This window comes from Diaphorina citri, unplaced genomic scaffold (assembly GCF_000475195.1).
Source record: "Diaphorina citri unplaced genomic scaffold, Diaci psyllid genome assembly version 1.1 scaffold849, whole genome shotgun sequence".
Classification (NCBI taxonomy): domain Eukaryota; kingdom Metazoa; phylum Arthropoda; class Insecta; order Hemiptera; family Psyllidae; genus Diaphorina; species Diaphorina citri.
In genome coordinates this window covers 39,352-58,631 of record NW_007378281.1, presented here as the reverse complement: position 1 = coordinate 58,631, position 19,280 = coordinate 39,352, and the positions used below count along the sequence as shown (strand labels likewise).

General features: G+C 35.6%; 4 protein-coding genes across 6 annotated transcripts in view; 1 reads left to right on the top strand and 3 right to left on the bottom strand.

The window, feature by feature from the left end:
• Positions 1-9,425, top strand: part of LOC103512534 (guanine nucleotide-binding protein subunit beta-like protein) — a 29,966-nt gene extending 20,541 nt beyond the window's left edge. Inside the window, exons 2-7 of one of the 3 annotated variants that reach the window (XM_008477299.3) lie at positions 2,564-2,732; positions 3,097-3,305; positions 3,859-3,969; positions 4,356-4,660; positions 8,823-8,865; positions 9,153-9,425. In XM_008477299.3, the coding sequence (XP_008475521.1) occupies positions 2,621-2,732; positions 3,097-3,305; positions 3,859-3,969; positions 4,356-4,660; positions 8,823-8,865; positions 9,153-9,335 (963 nt within the window). In that variant the 5' untranslated portion in view covers positions 2,564-2,620 and the 3' untranslated portion in view covers positions 9,336-9,425. Of the gene's footprint in view, positions 1-2,563; positions 2,733-3,096; positions 3,402-3,858; positions 3,970-4,355; positions 4,661-5,820; positions 5,980-8,822; positions 8,866-9,152 lie in introns of those variants that run through there. The other 2 variants (XM_026825977.1, XM_026825978.1) reach the window with 2 other exon arrangements.
• LOC113468786 (adenosine kinase-like) lies at positions 3,988-5,338 on the bottom strand. Its single transcript, XM_026825986.1, has 2 exons — positions 5,204-5,338; positions 3,988-4,183 (listed from the first exon to the last, which is right to left on the bottom strand). The coding sequence occupies exons 1-2, from the start codon at positions 5,294-5,296 to the stop codon at positions 4,109-4,111; spliced, it is 168 nt and encodes a 55-aa protein (XP_026681787.1). The 5' UTR covers positions 5,297-5,338; the 3' UTR covers positions 3,988-4,108.
• On the bottom strand, positions 8,568-18,063 carry LOC103512536 (beta-1,4-N-acetylgalactosaminyltransferase bre-4-like; the record flags this gene model as incomplete). Its single annotated transcript, XM_008477301.3, has 4 exons — positions 8,568-8,800; positions 16,347-16,573; positions 16,856-17,046; positions 17,852-18,063. Coding segments are annotated over 3 exons (536 nt in total), but the record flags the coding sequence as incomplete, so codon positions are not given.
• LOC103512535 lies at positions 9,399-12,059 on the bottom strand. Its single transcript, XM_008477300.3, has 4 exons — positions 11,894-12,059; positions 11,331-11,433; positions 9,897-10,064; positions 9,399-9,579 (listed from the first exon to the last, which is right to left on the bottom strand). Exons 1-4 carry the CDS (start codon positions 11,942-11,944, stop codon positions 9,557-9,559), a joined length of 345 nt encoding a protein of 114 aa, XP_008475522.1. The 5' UTR covers positions 11,945-12,059; the 3' UTR covers positions 9,399-9,556.
• Positions 18,064-19,280: the final 1,217 nt, after the last annotated feature.

The window sequence follows — 19,280 nt, the reverse complement described above, 5'->3', positions numbered from 1 at the left end:
TATCAATCCCACATTCACCACTGCAAAGATTTTTTGCTATAGGCTTCTGTAGAAGATTGGCCTCCGTCTAAAGAATCTAAATGTATATTTTCAGAAAAAAAAACATTCTCAGGACAAGGGAAAAAATAAGAATAAGAAACTAAAAACTCCTACTTAAGTAATAACATTTCGTAGAAGCTCCCATCCTTTTTTTGGGGGGCTGTCTAGCCCCTACACCTAAGCCTCAGATTGGGCTTATTGTGTATGCTGCCTATTAACATACCTGATAGGTTTTCCTTCCTGTAGATTTCTGTGGCAGGTGGATGCCGCCAAGCACATTTATCCCGATGTCGCTCCAACACAGCTTTACTTTTCGTGTACTTGAGACAGAACTCACAAAGAAACAACTTGGGCAGTCTAGAAAATATTCGGAAGAGAAAGGTTATCAGGGGAACATTCCCGACATTAAAGGGGTATTTGTACTCCGAATTGTTATTCACAGCTGTGCCCAAACATTGACTACACACAGCCACAGATTTCTGAAAACAAACCATTGGGTATTTGAAACAAAGTATTAAATATGAGTAGGTATGTGGTTAATTGATATCAGTACATGTGATCTATCTGGGGTATCATTCTACAAACCACCATTTATTTCTCTTCTCTCTTAAGCTTTGGGTGTAGCACCTTCTTCATTTACAACAGGAGTATCTACTTCACTTGATTCTACGTTGTCTATTCGTTCTGGTGTTTCCTCTATCTTCCTACTCCGTCTTCTGTTGTCTTTCTTGGGTTCATCATGTTTTTCTTCTTTGTCCGTATCTTCCTCCACTTTATCATTACATCTACGAGGTCTGGATTCACGTTTGCTAGAAGTTGTTACTTCAGACTCGTCATGAAATGGCTCTTTTTCACTTTCTTCTACTATCTTGGAACTTTTCCTTTGTCTACCTGGTTTCCTACCAGGTTTTATTAAATATGAGTAGGTATGTGGTTAATTGATATCAGTACATGTGATCTATCTGGGGTATCATTCTACAAACCACCATTTATTTCTCTCTTAGTGAATTATAAGTTCCTAAGTTGTATCAAAAATAAATAAATAGGTTGATAAGTGGGACAATAGACACCAAATGACTGTGTACCTACATTATCAGAAGAGTTAGCACAGTGATTACACTGCTGACAATCCTCACAGCACCACACATTGCCTTTCTCTAGAATACTGGTCAGTTCTAAAGCATTGGGAACACAGGAAACATGTATGGACGAGCCACAAATACTGCACGAACTAAGTTCTTCAGGCAGGCCTGATTTGTTATTCACAGCTGTGCCCAAACATTGACTACACACAGCCACGGATTTCTGAAAACAAACCATTGGGTATTTGAAACAAAGTATTACACATGAGTAGGTATGTGGTTAATTGATATCAGTACATGTGATCTATCTGGGGTAGGTATCATTCTACAAACCACCATTTATTTCTCTCTTAATGAATTATAAGTTCCTACGTTGTATCAAAAATAAATAAATAGGTTGATAAGTGGGACAATAGACACCAAATGACTGTGTACCTACATTTTAAACCATGTGAGTATTTGAGTACGGTAGTTATCTTAGTCTTAATTCTCAAATATGTACCTACATTGTCAGCAAGATTCAGGGTGTCTACCAAAATGGAAAAATAAGGATTCGCGGTTGTTATCACTAACAGAAAGTTCGCTCTCGGAACGGCTGACTTTGTCCTATCTTGTCTTCGTTCTCTCTTCACTTTCAGGAGATAAAACCTAGGAGTTACAGTTCTCTCTATCAAACCTCTTAACCCTATGAAAGAAAATAGTGTCCGCTATTCAGAGGTTTTCCCATAAGAAACTGATGAAAATGTTCTGTTCCCCAAAAAGTCTCCGATATTCGGACGTGTCCGTTAAGGGAGGTTTCATTGTACAATAAAAAATACAGCTAAAATACACTATTCAATTGGGTTTTTATACACAACTTTGTTTTGTAACATAAAATGCATACAATTAATTTTGTTAAACAAAATCATAGGGGATAAACAACAAGGGGAAATTCATTTTAAATGATATTACAAGAGGCACTTTAGTCAAACAAAAGAATGAGTTTACAAAAGGGGAGAGCAATATCTCTCATATAAAGACGTTAATAAATTATTAAATTACATATATGAGAGATGGATAGTACTTTCAAATAGGTACCAAAAGTTTAAACATGCCTTTGGTGCCACAATTTTGATGGCAATTGAACAAATGCGAAGAAAAAATGGAAGTCATAGACACACATCTAAGAGACTTTTGGATTAACTTAAATGGAAAGTTTTCCCTGTCTTCTTGGATGTTAAAAGACATCATAATAAATTAATTCATGATCAATTATACGAGTATAAAGACTAGAGAGACAACCTTCCATTGGACGATGTGATTTATCAGAGGATTTGTTTAAGCTTAACCCAAACCTTTAGGGCTGTTTGCCCCTACACCTAAGCCTCAGAATGGAGTTTTTGTGTGTAGAACAATATTATCAGACCCCAAGGTCCAAGCACAGCAGAATCAGGATCCCTAACTTTTGGACCATTTTCATCTGGATTTATCTTGGAAATCGAAGCTTATCGGAAGTCAAAATGAGTACTGAAACTCTCCAACTTAGAGGCACTTTGAATGGACACAATGGATGGGTCACTCAGATCGCCACCAACCCGAAATTCCCTGACACCATCCTGTCTTGCTCCAGAGGTAAGGTTAACATAGAATACATAGATGAAAGTTGTACCGATCTACTTACCTGTGTATTCATGGGCGGTGATATTTTCAGTTAATTTCTGGTTTCCCAAGTAGTTTTCTATTAGATGTTCAGGTATCAGAAGATAGTAACTCATCCCGAATTGATTTGTTTCCCAGACAACACCTTGATCATCTGGAAGTTGACCAGAGATGACACCTAACATAGAATACATAGATGAAAGTTGTACCGATCTACTTACCTGTGTATTCATGGGCGGTGATATTTTCAGTTAATTTCTGGTTTCCTAAGTAGTTTTCTATTAGATGTTCAGGTATCAGAAGATATTAACTCATCCCGAATTGATTTGTTTCCCAGACAACACCTTGATCATCTGGAAGTTGACCAGAGATGACACTAACTATGGAGTTCCCCAGAAGAGACTCAAGGGTCACTCTCACTTCATCAGTGACATTGTCCTCTCTTCTGACGGAAACTATGCACTGTCGGGATCTTGGGACAAAACCCTCCGTCTGTGGGATCTTGCTGCAGGAAAGACAACCAGAAGATTTGAAGATCACACCAAGGTCCGAATGGATATGTATATCAAGCTTTTTTTTATTATTCTTTTTTTTCATAGTTGAAGATTTTAGAAGACATGTTACCTTGATGGAAATCAATGCGTAAGTATTGAACCAATGACATGTATCGTTCCTTTTTTTATTATCAATTTTTTACTGTTCTACTCTGGTCCCTCTCTTTCAAAAATTTGAATATTTGACCATATTTTCAACAAGACCATAATTTGCTTGTCAATCATTACTCTCCTGGTGAAATTTTTGAATTCAGAGTCAATTTATCAATGTTAAAAATTCAGAGTCAATTTATCAATGTTACCTTTTTTTGGTGGAGTAAAATGAGGTTTTAAAAGCATGTATTGCTAATTTGGTTGGTTGCACAGAAAATTTAAAATATAGGTTGTGAAGAAGAACTGAACAGAAGAAGAATGAGCCTTTTACCATTTAACTACCTACCAGATCATCATTTAGCTGAAGTCCAACCTTGGCTAAATGATAGAAAGGAATTCTTATTGTAGTATTGCTGTTAGATAATTAATGACATTTTTCTGTTGATTCTCAGGATGTTCTGAGTGTGGCATTCTCTGTGGACAACAGACAGATTGTTTCCAGCAGTCGAGACAAGACCATCAAGCTGTGGAATACCCTGGCTCACTGCAAGTTCACCATTGTTGTAAGTTGCACTTGGCAATTTTTGGTTAGATAGGTAGGTAAGGGAGAAAACTAGGGCTAAAAATCATTGTCCCTAACCAGAGGAAATCACACTGATTTTTGAAAGAAAGAATAGAAAGAAGAAGAAATAAAATGATCCTTCAGTTTTTGTAAAATGCGATTGCATGAAGATCTTCAGTTTGAAAGTTTTGCTGCTTTGCAAAAGCTAAGGCTTCCTGCAAAAATAAAGAGATTGAATTTAGGGACCAAAGAACGTGAGAGATGCGAAACGTTCACGTAAGGCAATAAAGAATAAATTAATGATAAAGAGAAATAAAATGACCCCTAATTTAGTGATGTATTCTATCTTGACCTAATCACATTTGATCATTGCCTTCTTATTTACAGGAAGATGGCCACAGTGACTGGGTCTCATGTGTCAGATTCTCCCCGAACCACCAGAACCCCATCATTGTCTCTGCTGGCTGGGACCGTATGGTTAAAGTATGGAACTTGACCAACTGCAAGCTGAAGATCAACCACTCTGGACACACTGGATACTTGAACACTGTCACTGTTTCTCCTGATGGTTCTCTCTGTGCCTCTGGAGGCAAGGACATGAATGCCATGCTATGGGATTTGAATGATGGCAAACATCTGCACACTCTGGTTCACAATGACATCATTACAGCCCTGTGTTTCAGCCCCAACAGATCATTTCAAAAAATAAAACTAGATATTTCCAGAACATTGCAGAAAAGTAATCTCATTCTGTACCCAATCAATCATGGAAAGATGGAAACCCCATTCTTCTCTTTGTTCAGGGTTATTTTAAACTTTCACAGATTCAAGGTTAAATTCGTTATCAGTTTCTGTAATAGCTTCATTAAATAATAATTTAATTTATCAAGTACTGATAACAACATACCACAGGGATACTCAGGCCACAATACTGGGTGGTGAAGATAGTTTGTGGCAATCATTTTGTAGTGGAATACCCTGTACATCTTTATAAGTTTGATAGAGGGAACTGTAAAAACAGCGGTCTTATCGTCCCAAAATTGAAAAAAGGCAGGATAGGAGAAAGTGAGCCCCTCAGAGAGCAAACTTTATCTGTTTATAAAGTTCGCCCTGTGGCGTGAACCGAACTCGCGACCCAGTGCTTACAAGACAGGCGCGCTACCCTTCAAGCTAACTAGATTGGCTCACTATATCAAAATGAGCAAAGAACAAACTATAGTAGGTATTTTATTTACCGTCTCATTTCCAAACAATATGTCTACATATGGCATCATCTGCATTTGTTGTTTATTGAATATCTCACAAATGAAAGGAGCACTTAGATTCATCAGAAACAGTCTGTTCTTAGCAAGAGCCACCTTTTAGAAGACATGTTACCTTGATGGAAATCAATGCGTAAGTATTGAACCAATGACATGTATCGTTCCTTTTTTTATTATCAATTTTTTATTGTTCTACTCTGGTCCCTCTCTTCAAAAATTTGAATATTTGAGCATATTTTCAACAAGACCATAATTTGCTTGTCAATCATTACTCTCCTGATGAAATTTTTGAATTCAGAGTCAATTTATCAATGTTACCAATTCAGAGTCAATTTATCAATGTTACCATTTTTTGGTGGAGTAAAATGAGGTTTTAAAAGCATGTATTGCTAATTTGGTTGGTTGCACAGAAAATTTAAAATATAGGTTGTGAAGAAGAACTGAACAGAAGAAGAATGAGCCTTTTACCATTTAACTACCTACCAGATCATCATTTAGCTGAAGTCCAACCTTGGCTAAATGAAAGAAAGGGATTCTTATACTTAGGAATGCTGTTAGATAATTAATGACATTTTTCTGTTGATTCTCAGGATGTTCTGAGTGTGGCATTCTCTGTGGACAACAGACAGATTGTTTCCAGCAGTCGGGATAAGACCATCAAGCTGTGGAACACCCTGGCTCACTGCAAGTTCACCATTGTTGTAAGTTGCACTTGGCAATTTTTGGTTAGATAGGTAGGTAAGGGAGAAAACTAGGGCTAAAAATCATTGTCCCTAACCAGAGGAAATCAGGTTGATTTTTGAAAGAAAGAAAAGAAGAAATAAAATGAAGAAATAAAATGTTTGGTAGATGAAAGACACAATATTAAGTATATCTGTGCGCATTTCAAAAGGAAAATTGATACAAACATGTTAAGTAAATAAAAAATAACAAAAAATTATTATTGCTGATTTAATGTAAAAGATCTTGTAAATTATTTACTTCAATTTAAGCAAGTAATAGCCACCGTGGTCCCCGGGTTAGTGAAGGAGACATCAATAAGTTCAATAAATGAACAAACCATATAGTACATAATATTATCTACGCTTTTCCTTTCAAAATCATGTTCCAAGGGGATAGAATATATCCCTCTTTCTGAATGAACTTTTTTTTATTAGGAAAACGAGTAGGTAGGTAAGTATCTACAAAACTATGTAGGTAATTATAAATATGTATTTAAACTAAAAAATAGGCCCATGTGCATAAAACGTTAAAAACAAAGTAATTTATCACCAATTTTCCTCCCTCTTTGTATTAAATTACGAGTTACACGAAAAAATTATTCACAAAAGGCAAAAAAAAAAAAAAAAAAAAAAAAAAAAAATAATATAAAAAAAAAATGAGAATATGAAAGAGCTATTATTATTCATCCTCTATTTCTAATGGAAGAAAATGCTACTATTTTTCGGATTGAGGATTGTCTGATTCCTCCGATTCTTCCTACAATTAAATTACATAAACAAATTCAAGGAGTTAAGAATATTCATGAAGAGTATATAATAAAAAGAGGTACTAATTTTTGTATAGTAATAAAAAGTAAGAATCCAAAATAATTAAATTTTTCTAAAATATCCGGGGTTCAAATAGGGAGGGGAGCCATACCTCTTTTTAGAGTTAATGCAAGAGGGGGAAGAATTGCATTAATTGTTGATATTTCATTAAAATAAATTATGTTAATTCTGATAGTAACTAGAAAAATTAGTGATCCTACGGATTGGATTAAAAAATATTTTATTGTTCTTTCTAAGGAGTAATATGTTGATGGTTTTATTAAGATAAATACAAATGAAAGAAGATTTATTTCTAATCCTATTCAGATTATTATTCATGAGGAGGAGGACAAAGATATAATAATCGATAACATGTAGGTAGGGAAAATAAAATTAATTTTTTTTATTAGAAAAAAGATTTATTCTATATTTGAATTATGAGTCCAATAGCTTATTATTAGCTTATTTTTCTTGCATTTTAGTGTTATTGCATATGAATTTTTGGTATTCAAGGGTTTAATTAATATTAAAAAATGTATTTAAAATAGAGAGAGTTAAATTTAACATAATTTATCACATCAAGATAGTCCTTTTTCAGGCATCGCTCTAAATTGCCTATGAGTTTAAAATTATATTAAACAATCAAGAAATAAGAATTAATAATTGATTTTTACAAAAAAAAAAAAATTATTAATATTATTTTTGCATATAAGAATTTTTATTTTTAAGTTTAATTTTATTTTATTAAATAAAATTAGTTAATTAATTTTACTAAAAATAGGATTTAAATTGGAAATTTTTTTTAAAAAAAATAAATTTGTGTTAAAAAAAAACATTAAAATTCAAATAAAAATTTAATATGAGGGTATAAAATTAGATTATTTTTTGTATTAATTTTTTTTTTAATCAAAAAAAAATCGATGTTAAAATTGGTTAAAAAAAAGTTTAATATTTGAAAATTTTATAGTACTAGGAGAGAATAATTGCTGGTAGCCAAATATTAGGGCTGAAAATGAGATCGATCTGGCTTCGGATCTTCTCAGCCCTAGTAGATATGTATGTACCTACCTAAATAACCACATGTATATGCATGTCTATTAAGGTACCTAGTGCATTCTTGCTTTCACTGGCGATTGCGTGAACCGAATTCCTAATAGCACACATAACTAAAGAGATCATGGATTTTTAGGGGATATAAGTCTTTGGTAAACTTTGGAAAACTAAAATCTAAAATAACGTCTTCAGTTTAAAACATACATACATATCCTACATCGTTCCAGCTATGTACTGGGTCGATTAATGAAGTCGATTAATGAAGTTTAAAACAAGGGTTCAATAAAGTAAGGTCATGGGGATAAGAATATTAGTGTGTCTAATGGCCAGGGCCACACCCTGAGGTTCAAACTTGGTTTAAGTTTACCGCATTGGGTTAAGTGATCTGATTGTTTGATGTTCAACTTTTAAAGTTGAGCAGTTCAACTTGAAGTTTAAACTAAGACTGTTGTTCCGGTCACAACAAGAAGTCTTCTGATACAGCACTTAAATAAAAGATACGTTTTGTTCCATTTTGTATCGTAGTAAAACATGGCCAATAAGACCTTGGCAATTTTGGCATAAAGTGACCAACAATTTCGAACTTCACAGACACCAAAAGACGCCACCGGTCACAACAAGAAGTCTTCTGATACAGCACTTAAATAAAAGATACGTTTTGTTCCATTTTGTATCGTAGTAAAACATGGCCAATATGGCCTTGGCAATTTTGGCATAAAGTGACCAACAATTTCGAACTTCACAGACACCAAAAGACGCCAGAAGGGGGAAATCGTTTGACATTCCGCAAGTTTTCTTGCCAGAATATAGATACGTTTAACGATTCATGTCCAGTGTTCACAAGTGTGATGAACACTTGACAATTCATGTCCAGTGTTCACAAGTGTAATGAACACTTAATGATTCATGTCCAGTGTTCACAAGTGTAATGAACACTTAACGATTCATGTCCAGTGTTCACAAGTGTGATGAACACTTGACAATTCATGTCCAGTGTTCAACCCCAACAGATACTGGCTCTGTGCTGCCTATGGACCCAGTGTCAAGATCTGGGTAAGATATTTCATTTCTTCCTCCCTATATCATTTCATTATCATTACCCTACCCTCTTTTTTTGTGTAGGTATGAAATTAACTTAGCTGACAAGATTGAAGACCATTTGGTATTGGTGTAAGTATGACTATCAGCCATTTAACCTGTATGTCACTGCAACCCAAAATATTAACTTTTGTCTACATTTCCCCCCCCCCACTTGTTTGCACTTTCATTTATCACAATACTCAAAAACCCTGGCTCAAATTTTTGCTTTTACTAACAAAAATTTTCCCTTCTGTTCATAGGACTTGGAAACCAAGAAAATGGTTGAAGAACTTAGACCCGATGTTGTATCTCAGTCCACCAAGGCTGACCCTCCAATGTGTCTGTCTCTGGCCTGGTCTACCGATGGACAAACCTTGTTTGCTGGATACAGTGACAACACCATCCGAGTATGGCAAGTCTCTGTTACATCCAGAGGAGGATAAGGAGGTGGAGTGTATGTGTGTGATTTTGTATATTTTCATTACAAATAAAAAGTTAAGCCATGATTATTTGTTAATCAGCAATTTGTTTAATTCATTTTATTATTATTATTATTTAATTAAAATATTTTACCTACTTATATTTTATTGCTAGCCACACATGTCTAGGGTGATTATTAAAGTTGACACTGATGTTTTGGAGTAAGCTATTAAAGAGTCACTCCTCACTCCCATCTTTCAAGTTGAGCTGTAATCAGACAAATGGAATATGGTTTTTATTGAAAATCAAATGTATATCATTTTTAGTTTTTCCCTCAAGCTAGAATTTTTGTATAAAAGATGTACTGGGGTACCTTGAGTCGGTTGCTGCAAAAGCCGAATTCGGAGAATAGCCATACAGTCAAACCTGTCTAAGTGGGAAACCTGGATAACTGGGAAAAAAATTGTGGCCCCTTCATGGCAACCTCTCTAAGTAGGACACTTTTTTAACTGGGAAACCTGGATAAGTGGGAAAAAATTGTCTGTCCCTTGGATTCCCACTTAGACAGGTTCGACTGTACTTACTATCAGACTCGTATTTTCGGGATGACTTGTTTGGTTTGTTGAGCAAGGCAGTATTTTCCTCTGTGAAATTCCGAATCGTGACCGAGCAGGAAAATTGGAAACAGCAACAAAATAGTAACCCACCAATCACAATGCATAGAACAATCAGTAAGGTGAGAATCTTTCCTGCTGAAATAAGGAAATGAAATGTGATTTAAATGGAATGATTCTAAATTTAAAGGGAATTATTTTGTAGTGAGATTCATTCCACAATGGGGGTGATTACTTTGAGGAGAAAGTGCTGTTCAAGAATAAAAAAACACTGCTTATTATGCTAAATGAGAGATAACCCTTCAATTTAATCTGCTGGGTACTATTAACTTTTGGGCCCAAATTTCAGACAGTACATACCTACTTGGTTTTCACTCATGTACGTATTTACCGGACGTTTGCTCGCTTGAGTATTATCCCATCAAATATATATAGTACATGTGTATGTTGTATACAAGACCTTGTTTAGACTGCTGTGGTTAGGGGACTTGGGGTTCGAACCCGATACTTCCGAATAGAGGACACGGTTGACTATTAATTTATGAAACAGATCAAGTTGACTATAAGGAAGAAATTCAACGTCTCAATTTGGTAATTCATTGAGGGAATAGGTAGGTACCAACAGCAATTTTGAGTCCTTGTCAAGTGGAAAAAAGTTGTATAACATCGAAAAAAGAAAAGATTTAGGTACAAGTAAATTTTAATGTCCCTAAGGCGTTGGTAAAAATAGTCATGGCAAATTGAAATCGAGGGTAATGGCAAATTGAAAACAGTACACGCGATTTGCTTAAAAGCTGAAATTTGGTAGGAATATTCCTTTTATGGTCTAGGTGTGCAATAAGAAAGGATTTTGCAAAAATCTAAACCGATCCTGAGATGTGATCAATTTTTGATCGCTAAAATCTCCATAAGAAATACACAGAGTGCAGAGACTGTGGGAGAGAAATGTTCCGCTCTCGAACAACATTTTGAGTTTTGTTTATGTTTTTAGTTTGATAACTATGCAGCTAATAGGGAGTGTGCAGTGCAACTGTATTTTTATTATTTTCTACAAGTTTTGCCATGCCTCGGGATTCCGGAGCAAAGTGACGGAATTCAGCTAGTAGTGTATAAGCACAGACACATTAAAAATGCCCATAAATACAGCAACAGAGGAAGCAGGAAACCTTAAACCCAGGGGTTAGCTGTGCAACATGGAATAATATGGCATTTGCTTGACTATCAGGCATTCAAAGATGATGTTACATACCTCAATTTCATGTCTGAAGGCATTGTACACTCCTAATAAAATAATACACAAACTCAACTATAGTACTTGAAGTGAGCAGGGCAGAGACACTTTTATGAAGTAAGAAATTGAAGTCTATCCGATCCCTCTGCTGAGAGTTGAGCCAGAGTACTTACATGTCCATAGTGGAATGGGTCGTTTATTAGGACTTGGCTGCGGTTTATTAGGACCGGGCTGGGGTTTATTTGCATTGTTGTTTGCTCCAACATCTGGGAGTCCCTAAAATAATATGCAACAATAAAACGCAAAAGAGACGTATGTAACGCGAAATATCTACATTGTTTAGGTAAAAATTGCGTAGGTATAACCACCTACAATGGACAAGAAAAAGAAAACGTAACCAAGCGTACCGGGAGGCGCGCGAATGTCAAGAGTTCGAAGTGCTACGCGTCGCCCGGTAATTTGTAAAATTAGTCAAGACTCAGGCGTTTGGTATACACAGCTAGGCTTGAAGGAAAGAAAAATATAAACGGACAATCAAAAAATTGATTTCAAGTCTACCCTAGCGCTGTGTGTAACCACTAACCTCAGTATTCCATGTTACAGGGCCCAAGAATGGGGCCTCTCTACTTCCAGATTTTCCCAAACTGATTATTTTATACATACCTACCTAATAAGTTTTGTATTCGCGTAAACACGTAAAAATATAGCATAAGCACAGAACCACATCTCAACTTACATGTGTGAGCGTTATAATACAGCACAAATAAATGACCACAAAAGATTTCATTGAAAATTTCCAAGTTCCAAATAATTATCACAATGAAAAGCCGTGCTATTTATCAAGAGAAACATCTTGTCAACGTAAGCCAAGTAAACCCTACTTGTTGTGGAGTACATGTCTAATCGTAATATTGTTTTTGATGAATAGATAGTCTATCAAAACGTAAATATAAGGCTTTATCTCGAAAAGTAAACGATCATGGTGTAAAGCAATTATTTACGCGGTCGCTAGGTATATTAATAGGTAGCCCAAACCACTTGATCAAATGAAGGTAGGTATGTACCTACCTACCTACATTATTCTCTGCTACCTTTAGAAATATGGGAAAAATAGAAGAAATTGAGATGAGGAATGGAAATTTCAGCCCTCTGACTATGCCCCCTTGACCCAAATTTTTCAAATTCTCGGAGTCTGACTTACAATAGAGGAGAAAAATGAAGCTCAAGGGGAGGGGGGCTCGCTCCCCCCCCCCTATCTACGGTCCTGGCCCTGGATTGAGCAAATTATCTTTGTGTTAAACATAACGAGAACGAGAAAGTGCTTTGTTGCGGGTTCGATTCCCGCCCGATCCCGAGGCGAACTCGATCCTAAACAGATAAGGTTCATTCTCGGAACGTCCGACTTTTACCTGTCCCGCTCTTCGATTTTGGGACGATAAGAGTTCCGTTGGTACATAAAATGGGGCGTGTGGAAAAAACAAGACTTTGTATTTATTTTGAACGAAAAATATAAAAAGAAAAGAAAAATAATTATATTATGAAAGATCAGAATAAGGTCGGAATACGACACCACTAGGCTAAATATTCGTACATACTTAGTTAACTACACTAGCTACGTAACAAACATTTATAATCATAAATGGGACATGACGAAACAATTAGGTATCTTACTTACCTATTTAATTCGTCAAAACCCATGTTCTGACTTTAGTAAGAAATAAAATAACATCACTTCAGTATTTTTGATATAAAGTCAACATTAACTATGTTAGGATATAGACAGGTTTGGGGTTTGGTAGATGAAAGACACAATATTAAGTATATCTGTGCGCATTTCAAAAGGAAAATTGATACAAACATGTTAAGTAAATAAAAAATAACAAAAAATTATTATTGCTGATTTAATGTAAAAGATCTTGTAAATTATTTACTTCAATTTAAGCAAGTAATAGCCACCGTGGTCCCCGGGTTAGTGAAGGAGACATCAATAAGTTCAATAAATGAACAAACCATATAGTACATAATATTATCTACGCTTTTCCTTTCAAAATCATGTTCCAAGGGGATAGAATATATCCCGACTGAAGTGTTATCTAAAACTTTCTCGCTTTGAGTTTATAGGTCGTCGCGACAAATTTCAAGATCAGAGCTCATTTGTGTGACAAAATGTGAAAAAAATCCCCCAAAAACCAGTTAATTTGATTTTTTTTTGGTTTTCTGGACAAAATTCGCACCACCACTTTCGTGTTCCTGGTAAAAAGACCTCAATTTGATATAATATATAGGTCGACCAGGTTTGGATAAGTCCTTCTATGGAACAGACACACAAACAGACAGACAGACACTGAAGCGAATACAATAGTCCGTTCACTATACCTTTTATTATTATGAAGTAATAATAAAGGAAGGACGGACTAAAAAGTAATAATTATAATTAAAAAAAAGAAAAAAAAAAAAAAAAAAAAAAAAAAACATGACTGTATAAAACAGATCATATGTCCATTACTTATTTAAAAGTAAAAATATTCCAAGGCTGAAATACAAAGAAGAATAATAACATTTTTTAATATTGCACATGAATAATAATTAAAGTAATAAATAAACTGCCCATCAGGACTCACTCCAATACATCCCTGTTGTTTTATTTGGGAAATCTGGATTATACTACATTCCAGAAATCCCGAATAATCTAGGGATTCTAGGGAAATAACTTGACAATAAAGTAGAAATATAACAAAAATAATCATTAAACTACATAGTTCTTCAATAATTAAACTGCTGGTTTTATTCACTGTTGTATATTTATCCGGTGGGATATGTAATTAATTATGTACATTGTTTTATTTGGGAAATCTGGATTATACTACATTCCAGAAATCCCGAATAATCTAGGGATTCTAGGGAAATAACTTGACAATAAAGTATAAATCATTAAACTACATAGTTCTTCAATAATTAAATTACTGGTTTTATTCACTGTTGTATATTTATCCGGTGGGGTATGTAAGTAATTATGTACATGTTCTAATTTGATTTTACTTTGGCATGGTATATTCTAATAAAAACTTGGCTGGTGCAAAAATGTGCACCTAATTGCAGGTAAAGGTGGTAAAATGAGAAAAACCTAAGTAGACACTGCCTGTCATGTGTGGTAAATGATTTTGTTCAATATTAGGACAACTCCAGATATAAGATGGCTTGCAGCCAATGGGATTAGTGGAATACACAAATCAAATATAGCAAAATTACCTTAACAATATTTACGAATAAAGTGGTAACAAAAATATATTCCATCTATAGAATACTAATCACTAAGAATATAAAACTTTCCGAAAAGAAAAGGAAAATACCCATCATGGTTAAATAATAATAACAATAAAGGAATATTAAAACAAAACATTTAAGTAAAAAATACGAATAGGTCGAATAAAGTGGTAACAAAAATATATTCCATCTATAGAATACTAATCACTAATAATATAAAACTTTCCGAAAAGAAAAGGAAAATACCCACCATGGTTAAATAATAATAACAATAAAGGAATATTAAAACAAAACATTTAAGTAAAAATTACGAATAGGTCACAGAAACAAACTATAGATAATAAAAGAGGAATAAAAGTTGAATTGGTAACGAATGTGCTATGAGGAATTGTTCCTTTGCCTATTAAAAAAAAAAATGTAACCAAAGGCAATAATAATTGCTGGTAGCCAAATATTAGGGTTGAAAATGAGATCTATCTGGCTTCGGATCTTCTCAGCCCTAGTAGATATGTATGTACCTACCTAAATAACCACATGTACGATTGAAACCCCGAGTCACGGCGATAGGGAAAGTTTACCCATCCGAATTCATCAACTTACGAGAATACATCAGTAAGTTGGTCTAGTGAAGTAATATTAATGGATTAAATTAGGTAATCCGCTTATTTCAGTCCATTTCATGCATAATATTCCGAAAGAGAAAAAAATTAAAAAATAAATTGATTATTAGGTATAAAGAAATACTTCTTCCATAATGCAATTCATCAATTTTATTATAATATTTTTTATTTATAGGTATTTATTAGATAAAAAAAATTGATGAAACTTGTAATTGCAAAAATTGATTTATCAATGAAACATGAAGGAATCACCTGCACGGTGAGATTGAAATACATAATTGAAGATGACATGAAGGGCGATGTGTAGTTGATGGAAGTCAAGAATGGATGCATGTAGAAGTTGTGGGTCTCACTCAGCAGACTGAATGTGAACTCTATCAGAACCAAAGCAAGGACCACAATGATTAGCACTTTGTAGATGTGTTGACACAACACGGATACAAACAAACTATAGATAATAAAAGAGGAATAAAAGTTGAATTGGTAACGAATGTGCTATGAGGAATTGTTCCTTTGCCTATTAAAAAAAGAAAAAAAAATGTAACCAAAGGCAATAATAATTGCTGGTAGCCAAATATTAGGGCTGAAAATGAGATCGATCTGGCTTCGGATCTTCTCAGCCCTAGTAGATATGTATGTACCTACCTAAATAACCACATGTATATGCATGTCTATTAAGGTACCTAGTGCATTCTTGCTTTCACTGGCGATTGCGTGAACCGAATTCCTAATAGCACACTTAACTAAAGAGATCATGGATTTTTAGGGGATATAAGTCTTTGGTAAACTTTGGAAAACTAAAATCTAAAATAACGTCTTCAGTTTAAAACATACATACATATCCTACATCGTTCCAGCTATGTACTGGGTCGATTAATGAAGTCGATTAATGAAGTTTAAAACAAGGGTTCAATAAAGTAAGGTCATGGGGATAAGAATATTAGTGTGTCTAATGGCCAGGGCCACACCCTGAGGTTCAAACTTGGTTTAAGTTTACCGCAATGGGTTAAGCGATCTGATTGTTTGATGTTCAACTTTTAAAGTTGAGCAGTTCAACTTGAAGTTTAAACTAAGACTGTTGTTCCGGTCACAACAAGAAGTCTTCTGATACAGCACTTAAATAAAAGATACGTTTTGTTCCATTTTGTATCGTAGTAAAACATGGCCAATAAGACCTTGGCAATTTTGGCATAAAGTGACCAACAATTTCGAACTTCACAGACACCAAAAGACGCCAGAAGAGGGGAAATCGTTTGACATTCCGCAAGTTTTCTTGCCAGAATATAGATACGTTTAACGATTCATGTCCAGTGTTCACAAGTGTGATGAACACTTAATGATTCATGTTCAGTGTTCACAAGTGTGATGAGGCACCGAGTATTCGGGCCAAAACGTTCCATCAGCTAACTTCCCCCAGTTGAACCAGAAACCAAGTGAACAGCTTATGCTGCTTGGTATCTATCACTTTGTATTTGAGACTAGTCAGACCGTCCTTCTTATATCGCTTGTGTCCGCTGTACAGCTTCTCATATCTGGAATAGAGGACACGGTTGACTATTAATTTATGAAACAGATCAAGTTGACTATAAGGAAGAAATTCAACGTCTCAATTTGGTAATTCATTGAGGGAATAGGTAGGTACCAACAGCAATTTTGAGTCCTTGTCAAGTGGAAAAAAGTTGTATAACATCGAAAAAAGAAAAGATTTAGGTACAAGTAAATTTTAATGTCCCTAAGGCGTTGGTAAAAATAGTCATGGCAAATTGAAATCGAGGGTAATGGCAAATTGAAAACAGTACACGCGATTTGCTTACCTTTGAGGATTAGCTTTCTCCTTGCGATGCCTCAGCATGCTATACTTGGCAATGTCAGGAGGATATCGTATAATTTGAAGTCCAGCAGCTTTCACTCTATTGGACATGTCATCGTCTTCACCTCCCCAGCCCCAGTATTCATTACTGAACCCGTTCACTAGCTGGAAATGCTCCTTGTTTAGGGCACACACCTGGACGGATTTAATTGAAGAATATTAATTTTAACAAAGCAACCTCCGTGGCCGAGTGGGTATCACATTAGGCTTGCACGCAGGAGGTCCGGGTTCGATTCCCGGCGGGGCCGAGGTTTTTTTCGGCTCTGTGCTCGGAGTTCGGGGTGCACTCAGCCTCGTGAGGACTAGCGACCAGTGGCGGCATTACCAGAGTAAAAAAATTATAGATATGTCAGAAATAGTACAGAAGGCTTTTAGTAATGCTGTGATATCCATAAAAAATGTGAAGAAACTCTCAGCTTCACAAATAAATCATGATTTAGATTAGGTTTAGACTTTAGATTATTAATTTTAACATGGGTACCTACCTTATTTGCACTGTCTGGTAAAAATCCTAAAAAGTCATACATTGCCGACATGTCGTAATCTTTACCTCCCCAGTGTAAAGAACCGGTGGATATCGTATAATTTAAAGTTAAAGAATCTCCAGGGTGGATACTTTGAATTTTTGGAGTCCGGCCCACAGTAAAGGATCAAAATATGAAATCCCAATGGAAGGAGGGGGTCCTCGGCCTCCCTAAATACGGCCCTGATCTATGTCCTGTGGCCGGGAAAGCACGCGATTGCCAAGATGGTCACCTCTCCGGATACCAACCACGCGCAACGTTGCTTAGCTCCAGTGACAATTGGAAACTAATGCATTGAACATGCTATCGCCTCGCCACTGCACGCTGGCTTGGTTTCAGGTGGTCTATTTGAGAGGGTACATAGATCAGCGCGCTGCCCGTGAATATACATATTAGGTCTAATAGATATTACTCACCCCACCAAATAAGGATGCATAAGGCAGTCTGTAATTCATGCTATCCACCGCGACAGACATATGTCGTGGCATTCCAGGACATGTGTACAGGTTTCTGTCATCCTCAGGAATAAGATCTACGTCATGAAAGATGAAGCAGTCAAACTCTCGGATCTTGATGGCCTCAGCGTATCCCACGTTGAATAGAGAGGCACGATTGAATGGATGACCTTCTGAAATGGAATGAGGAAAAAAAGAACTTCAAAATGAACCCTTCCAATAAAATTGTCAAACCAAAGTCACAATAGGATTTTTGTCACCTTTCTTCTTCCCAATTTCATGTTTTTACAAATCATTTCCTTTCCTACCTTTTTTCCTGAAGGGGAAACCCCGTTGTATAACCCATAACCTATTCTCCTACTGGGTCTCAATATGTTCAATTGTTCACACTATAGGTGTCTACAATGTACTTAAGTAGGTACAAGTTTCGACTGTCATTTCTCTACCAGATTACCGAGATGATTTACAACTTACAAGGCTTCGCACACGTAATAAACAAAAGTATAGGTAAGAATAGATTGGGCCAGCCAGTCAGGCTCAAACCGTCAGACAGTCTGAGTTTGAGTGCCACTATGTCCACTGTGACTAATTTTAAGTATTGACACTAGATATTTATTGTATGATCCACGTTATCTTATTCATCAAAATTAAAGCACCTCTTTGAAAATAAATATCATTTGATTTAAAACAATAGATATTTATTGTATGATCCACGTTATCTTATTCATCAAAATTAAAGCGCCTCGTTGAAAATAAATATCATTTGATTTAAAACAATTACTTAGAATAAATCTCTGCGTTAAACTACCTTTTGCTAGTAATTAATGAGCTACCTTTCCGAGTATTAAATTGTAATACTTTGCCATAGGGTAGGTGTACGTGTGTGTTGGATACTGACCCGTAGGTATCTAGTTATGTAGCATGTAGAGCTCAAGAAAAAGATTCGGGAGCCAGCCTAGTTAGCTTGGTTGGTAGCGCGTCTGCCTTTTAAGCGCTAGGCCGCAGGTTCGATTCTCGCCCAGGGTGGATTTTGTCCTGACCGGGTAATGTTCGTTCTCGGAAAGGTTGGCTTTCTCCTATCCTGTCTTCCTTCTCTCTTCGATTTCGGGACGATAAGACCATAGCACTTACAGTTCCCTCTGTCAAACCTCTTAGAAAAAAAAAGTTTCTTTTGTTGTGATCTAAGTAATCTAAGACGTCGGTAAAATTCACTTGGCTCACTTGTCTGTTTTTTTTTCTCCTGATCGATTTTTGTTCAGTAGTCCTAGAAGGACATGAAACTTTGTAGAGGCCTTATTTATAGCCCAAATAATAATACCTGATCAGAAAAAATTGAAGATTCTGGTCCTAAAATAACTCGGGGTGAAAGGGATTAAATGAATCACTCTTG

Coding starts and splice junctions, on each gene's coding strand:
- LOC113468786 (XM_026825986.1), bottom strand. CDS start 5,296: ATGAATCTAAGTGCTCCTTTCATTTGTGAGATATTCAATAAACAACAA. Junction 4,184..5,203: donor TATTGTTTGGAAATGAGACG/GTAAATAAAATA, acceptor TTATTTTTGCAG/GAAGCCTTAGCTTTTGCAAA.
- LOC103512535 (XM_008477300.3), bottom strand. CDS start 11,944: ATGAAATCTTTTGTGGTCATTTATTTGTGCTGTATTATAACGCTCACA. Junction 11,434..11,893: donor GTATTATAACGCTCACACAT/GTAAGTTGAGAT, acceptor ATATTATTTTAG/GGACTCCCAGATGTTGGAGC. Junction 9,580..9,896: donor CCGAAAATACGAGTCTGATA/GTAAGTACAGTC, acceptor GTCTGATTACAG/CTCAACTTGAAAGATGGGAG.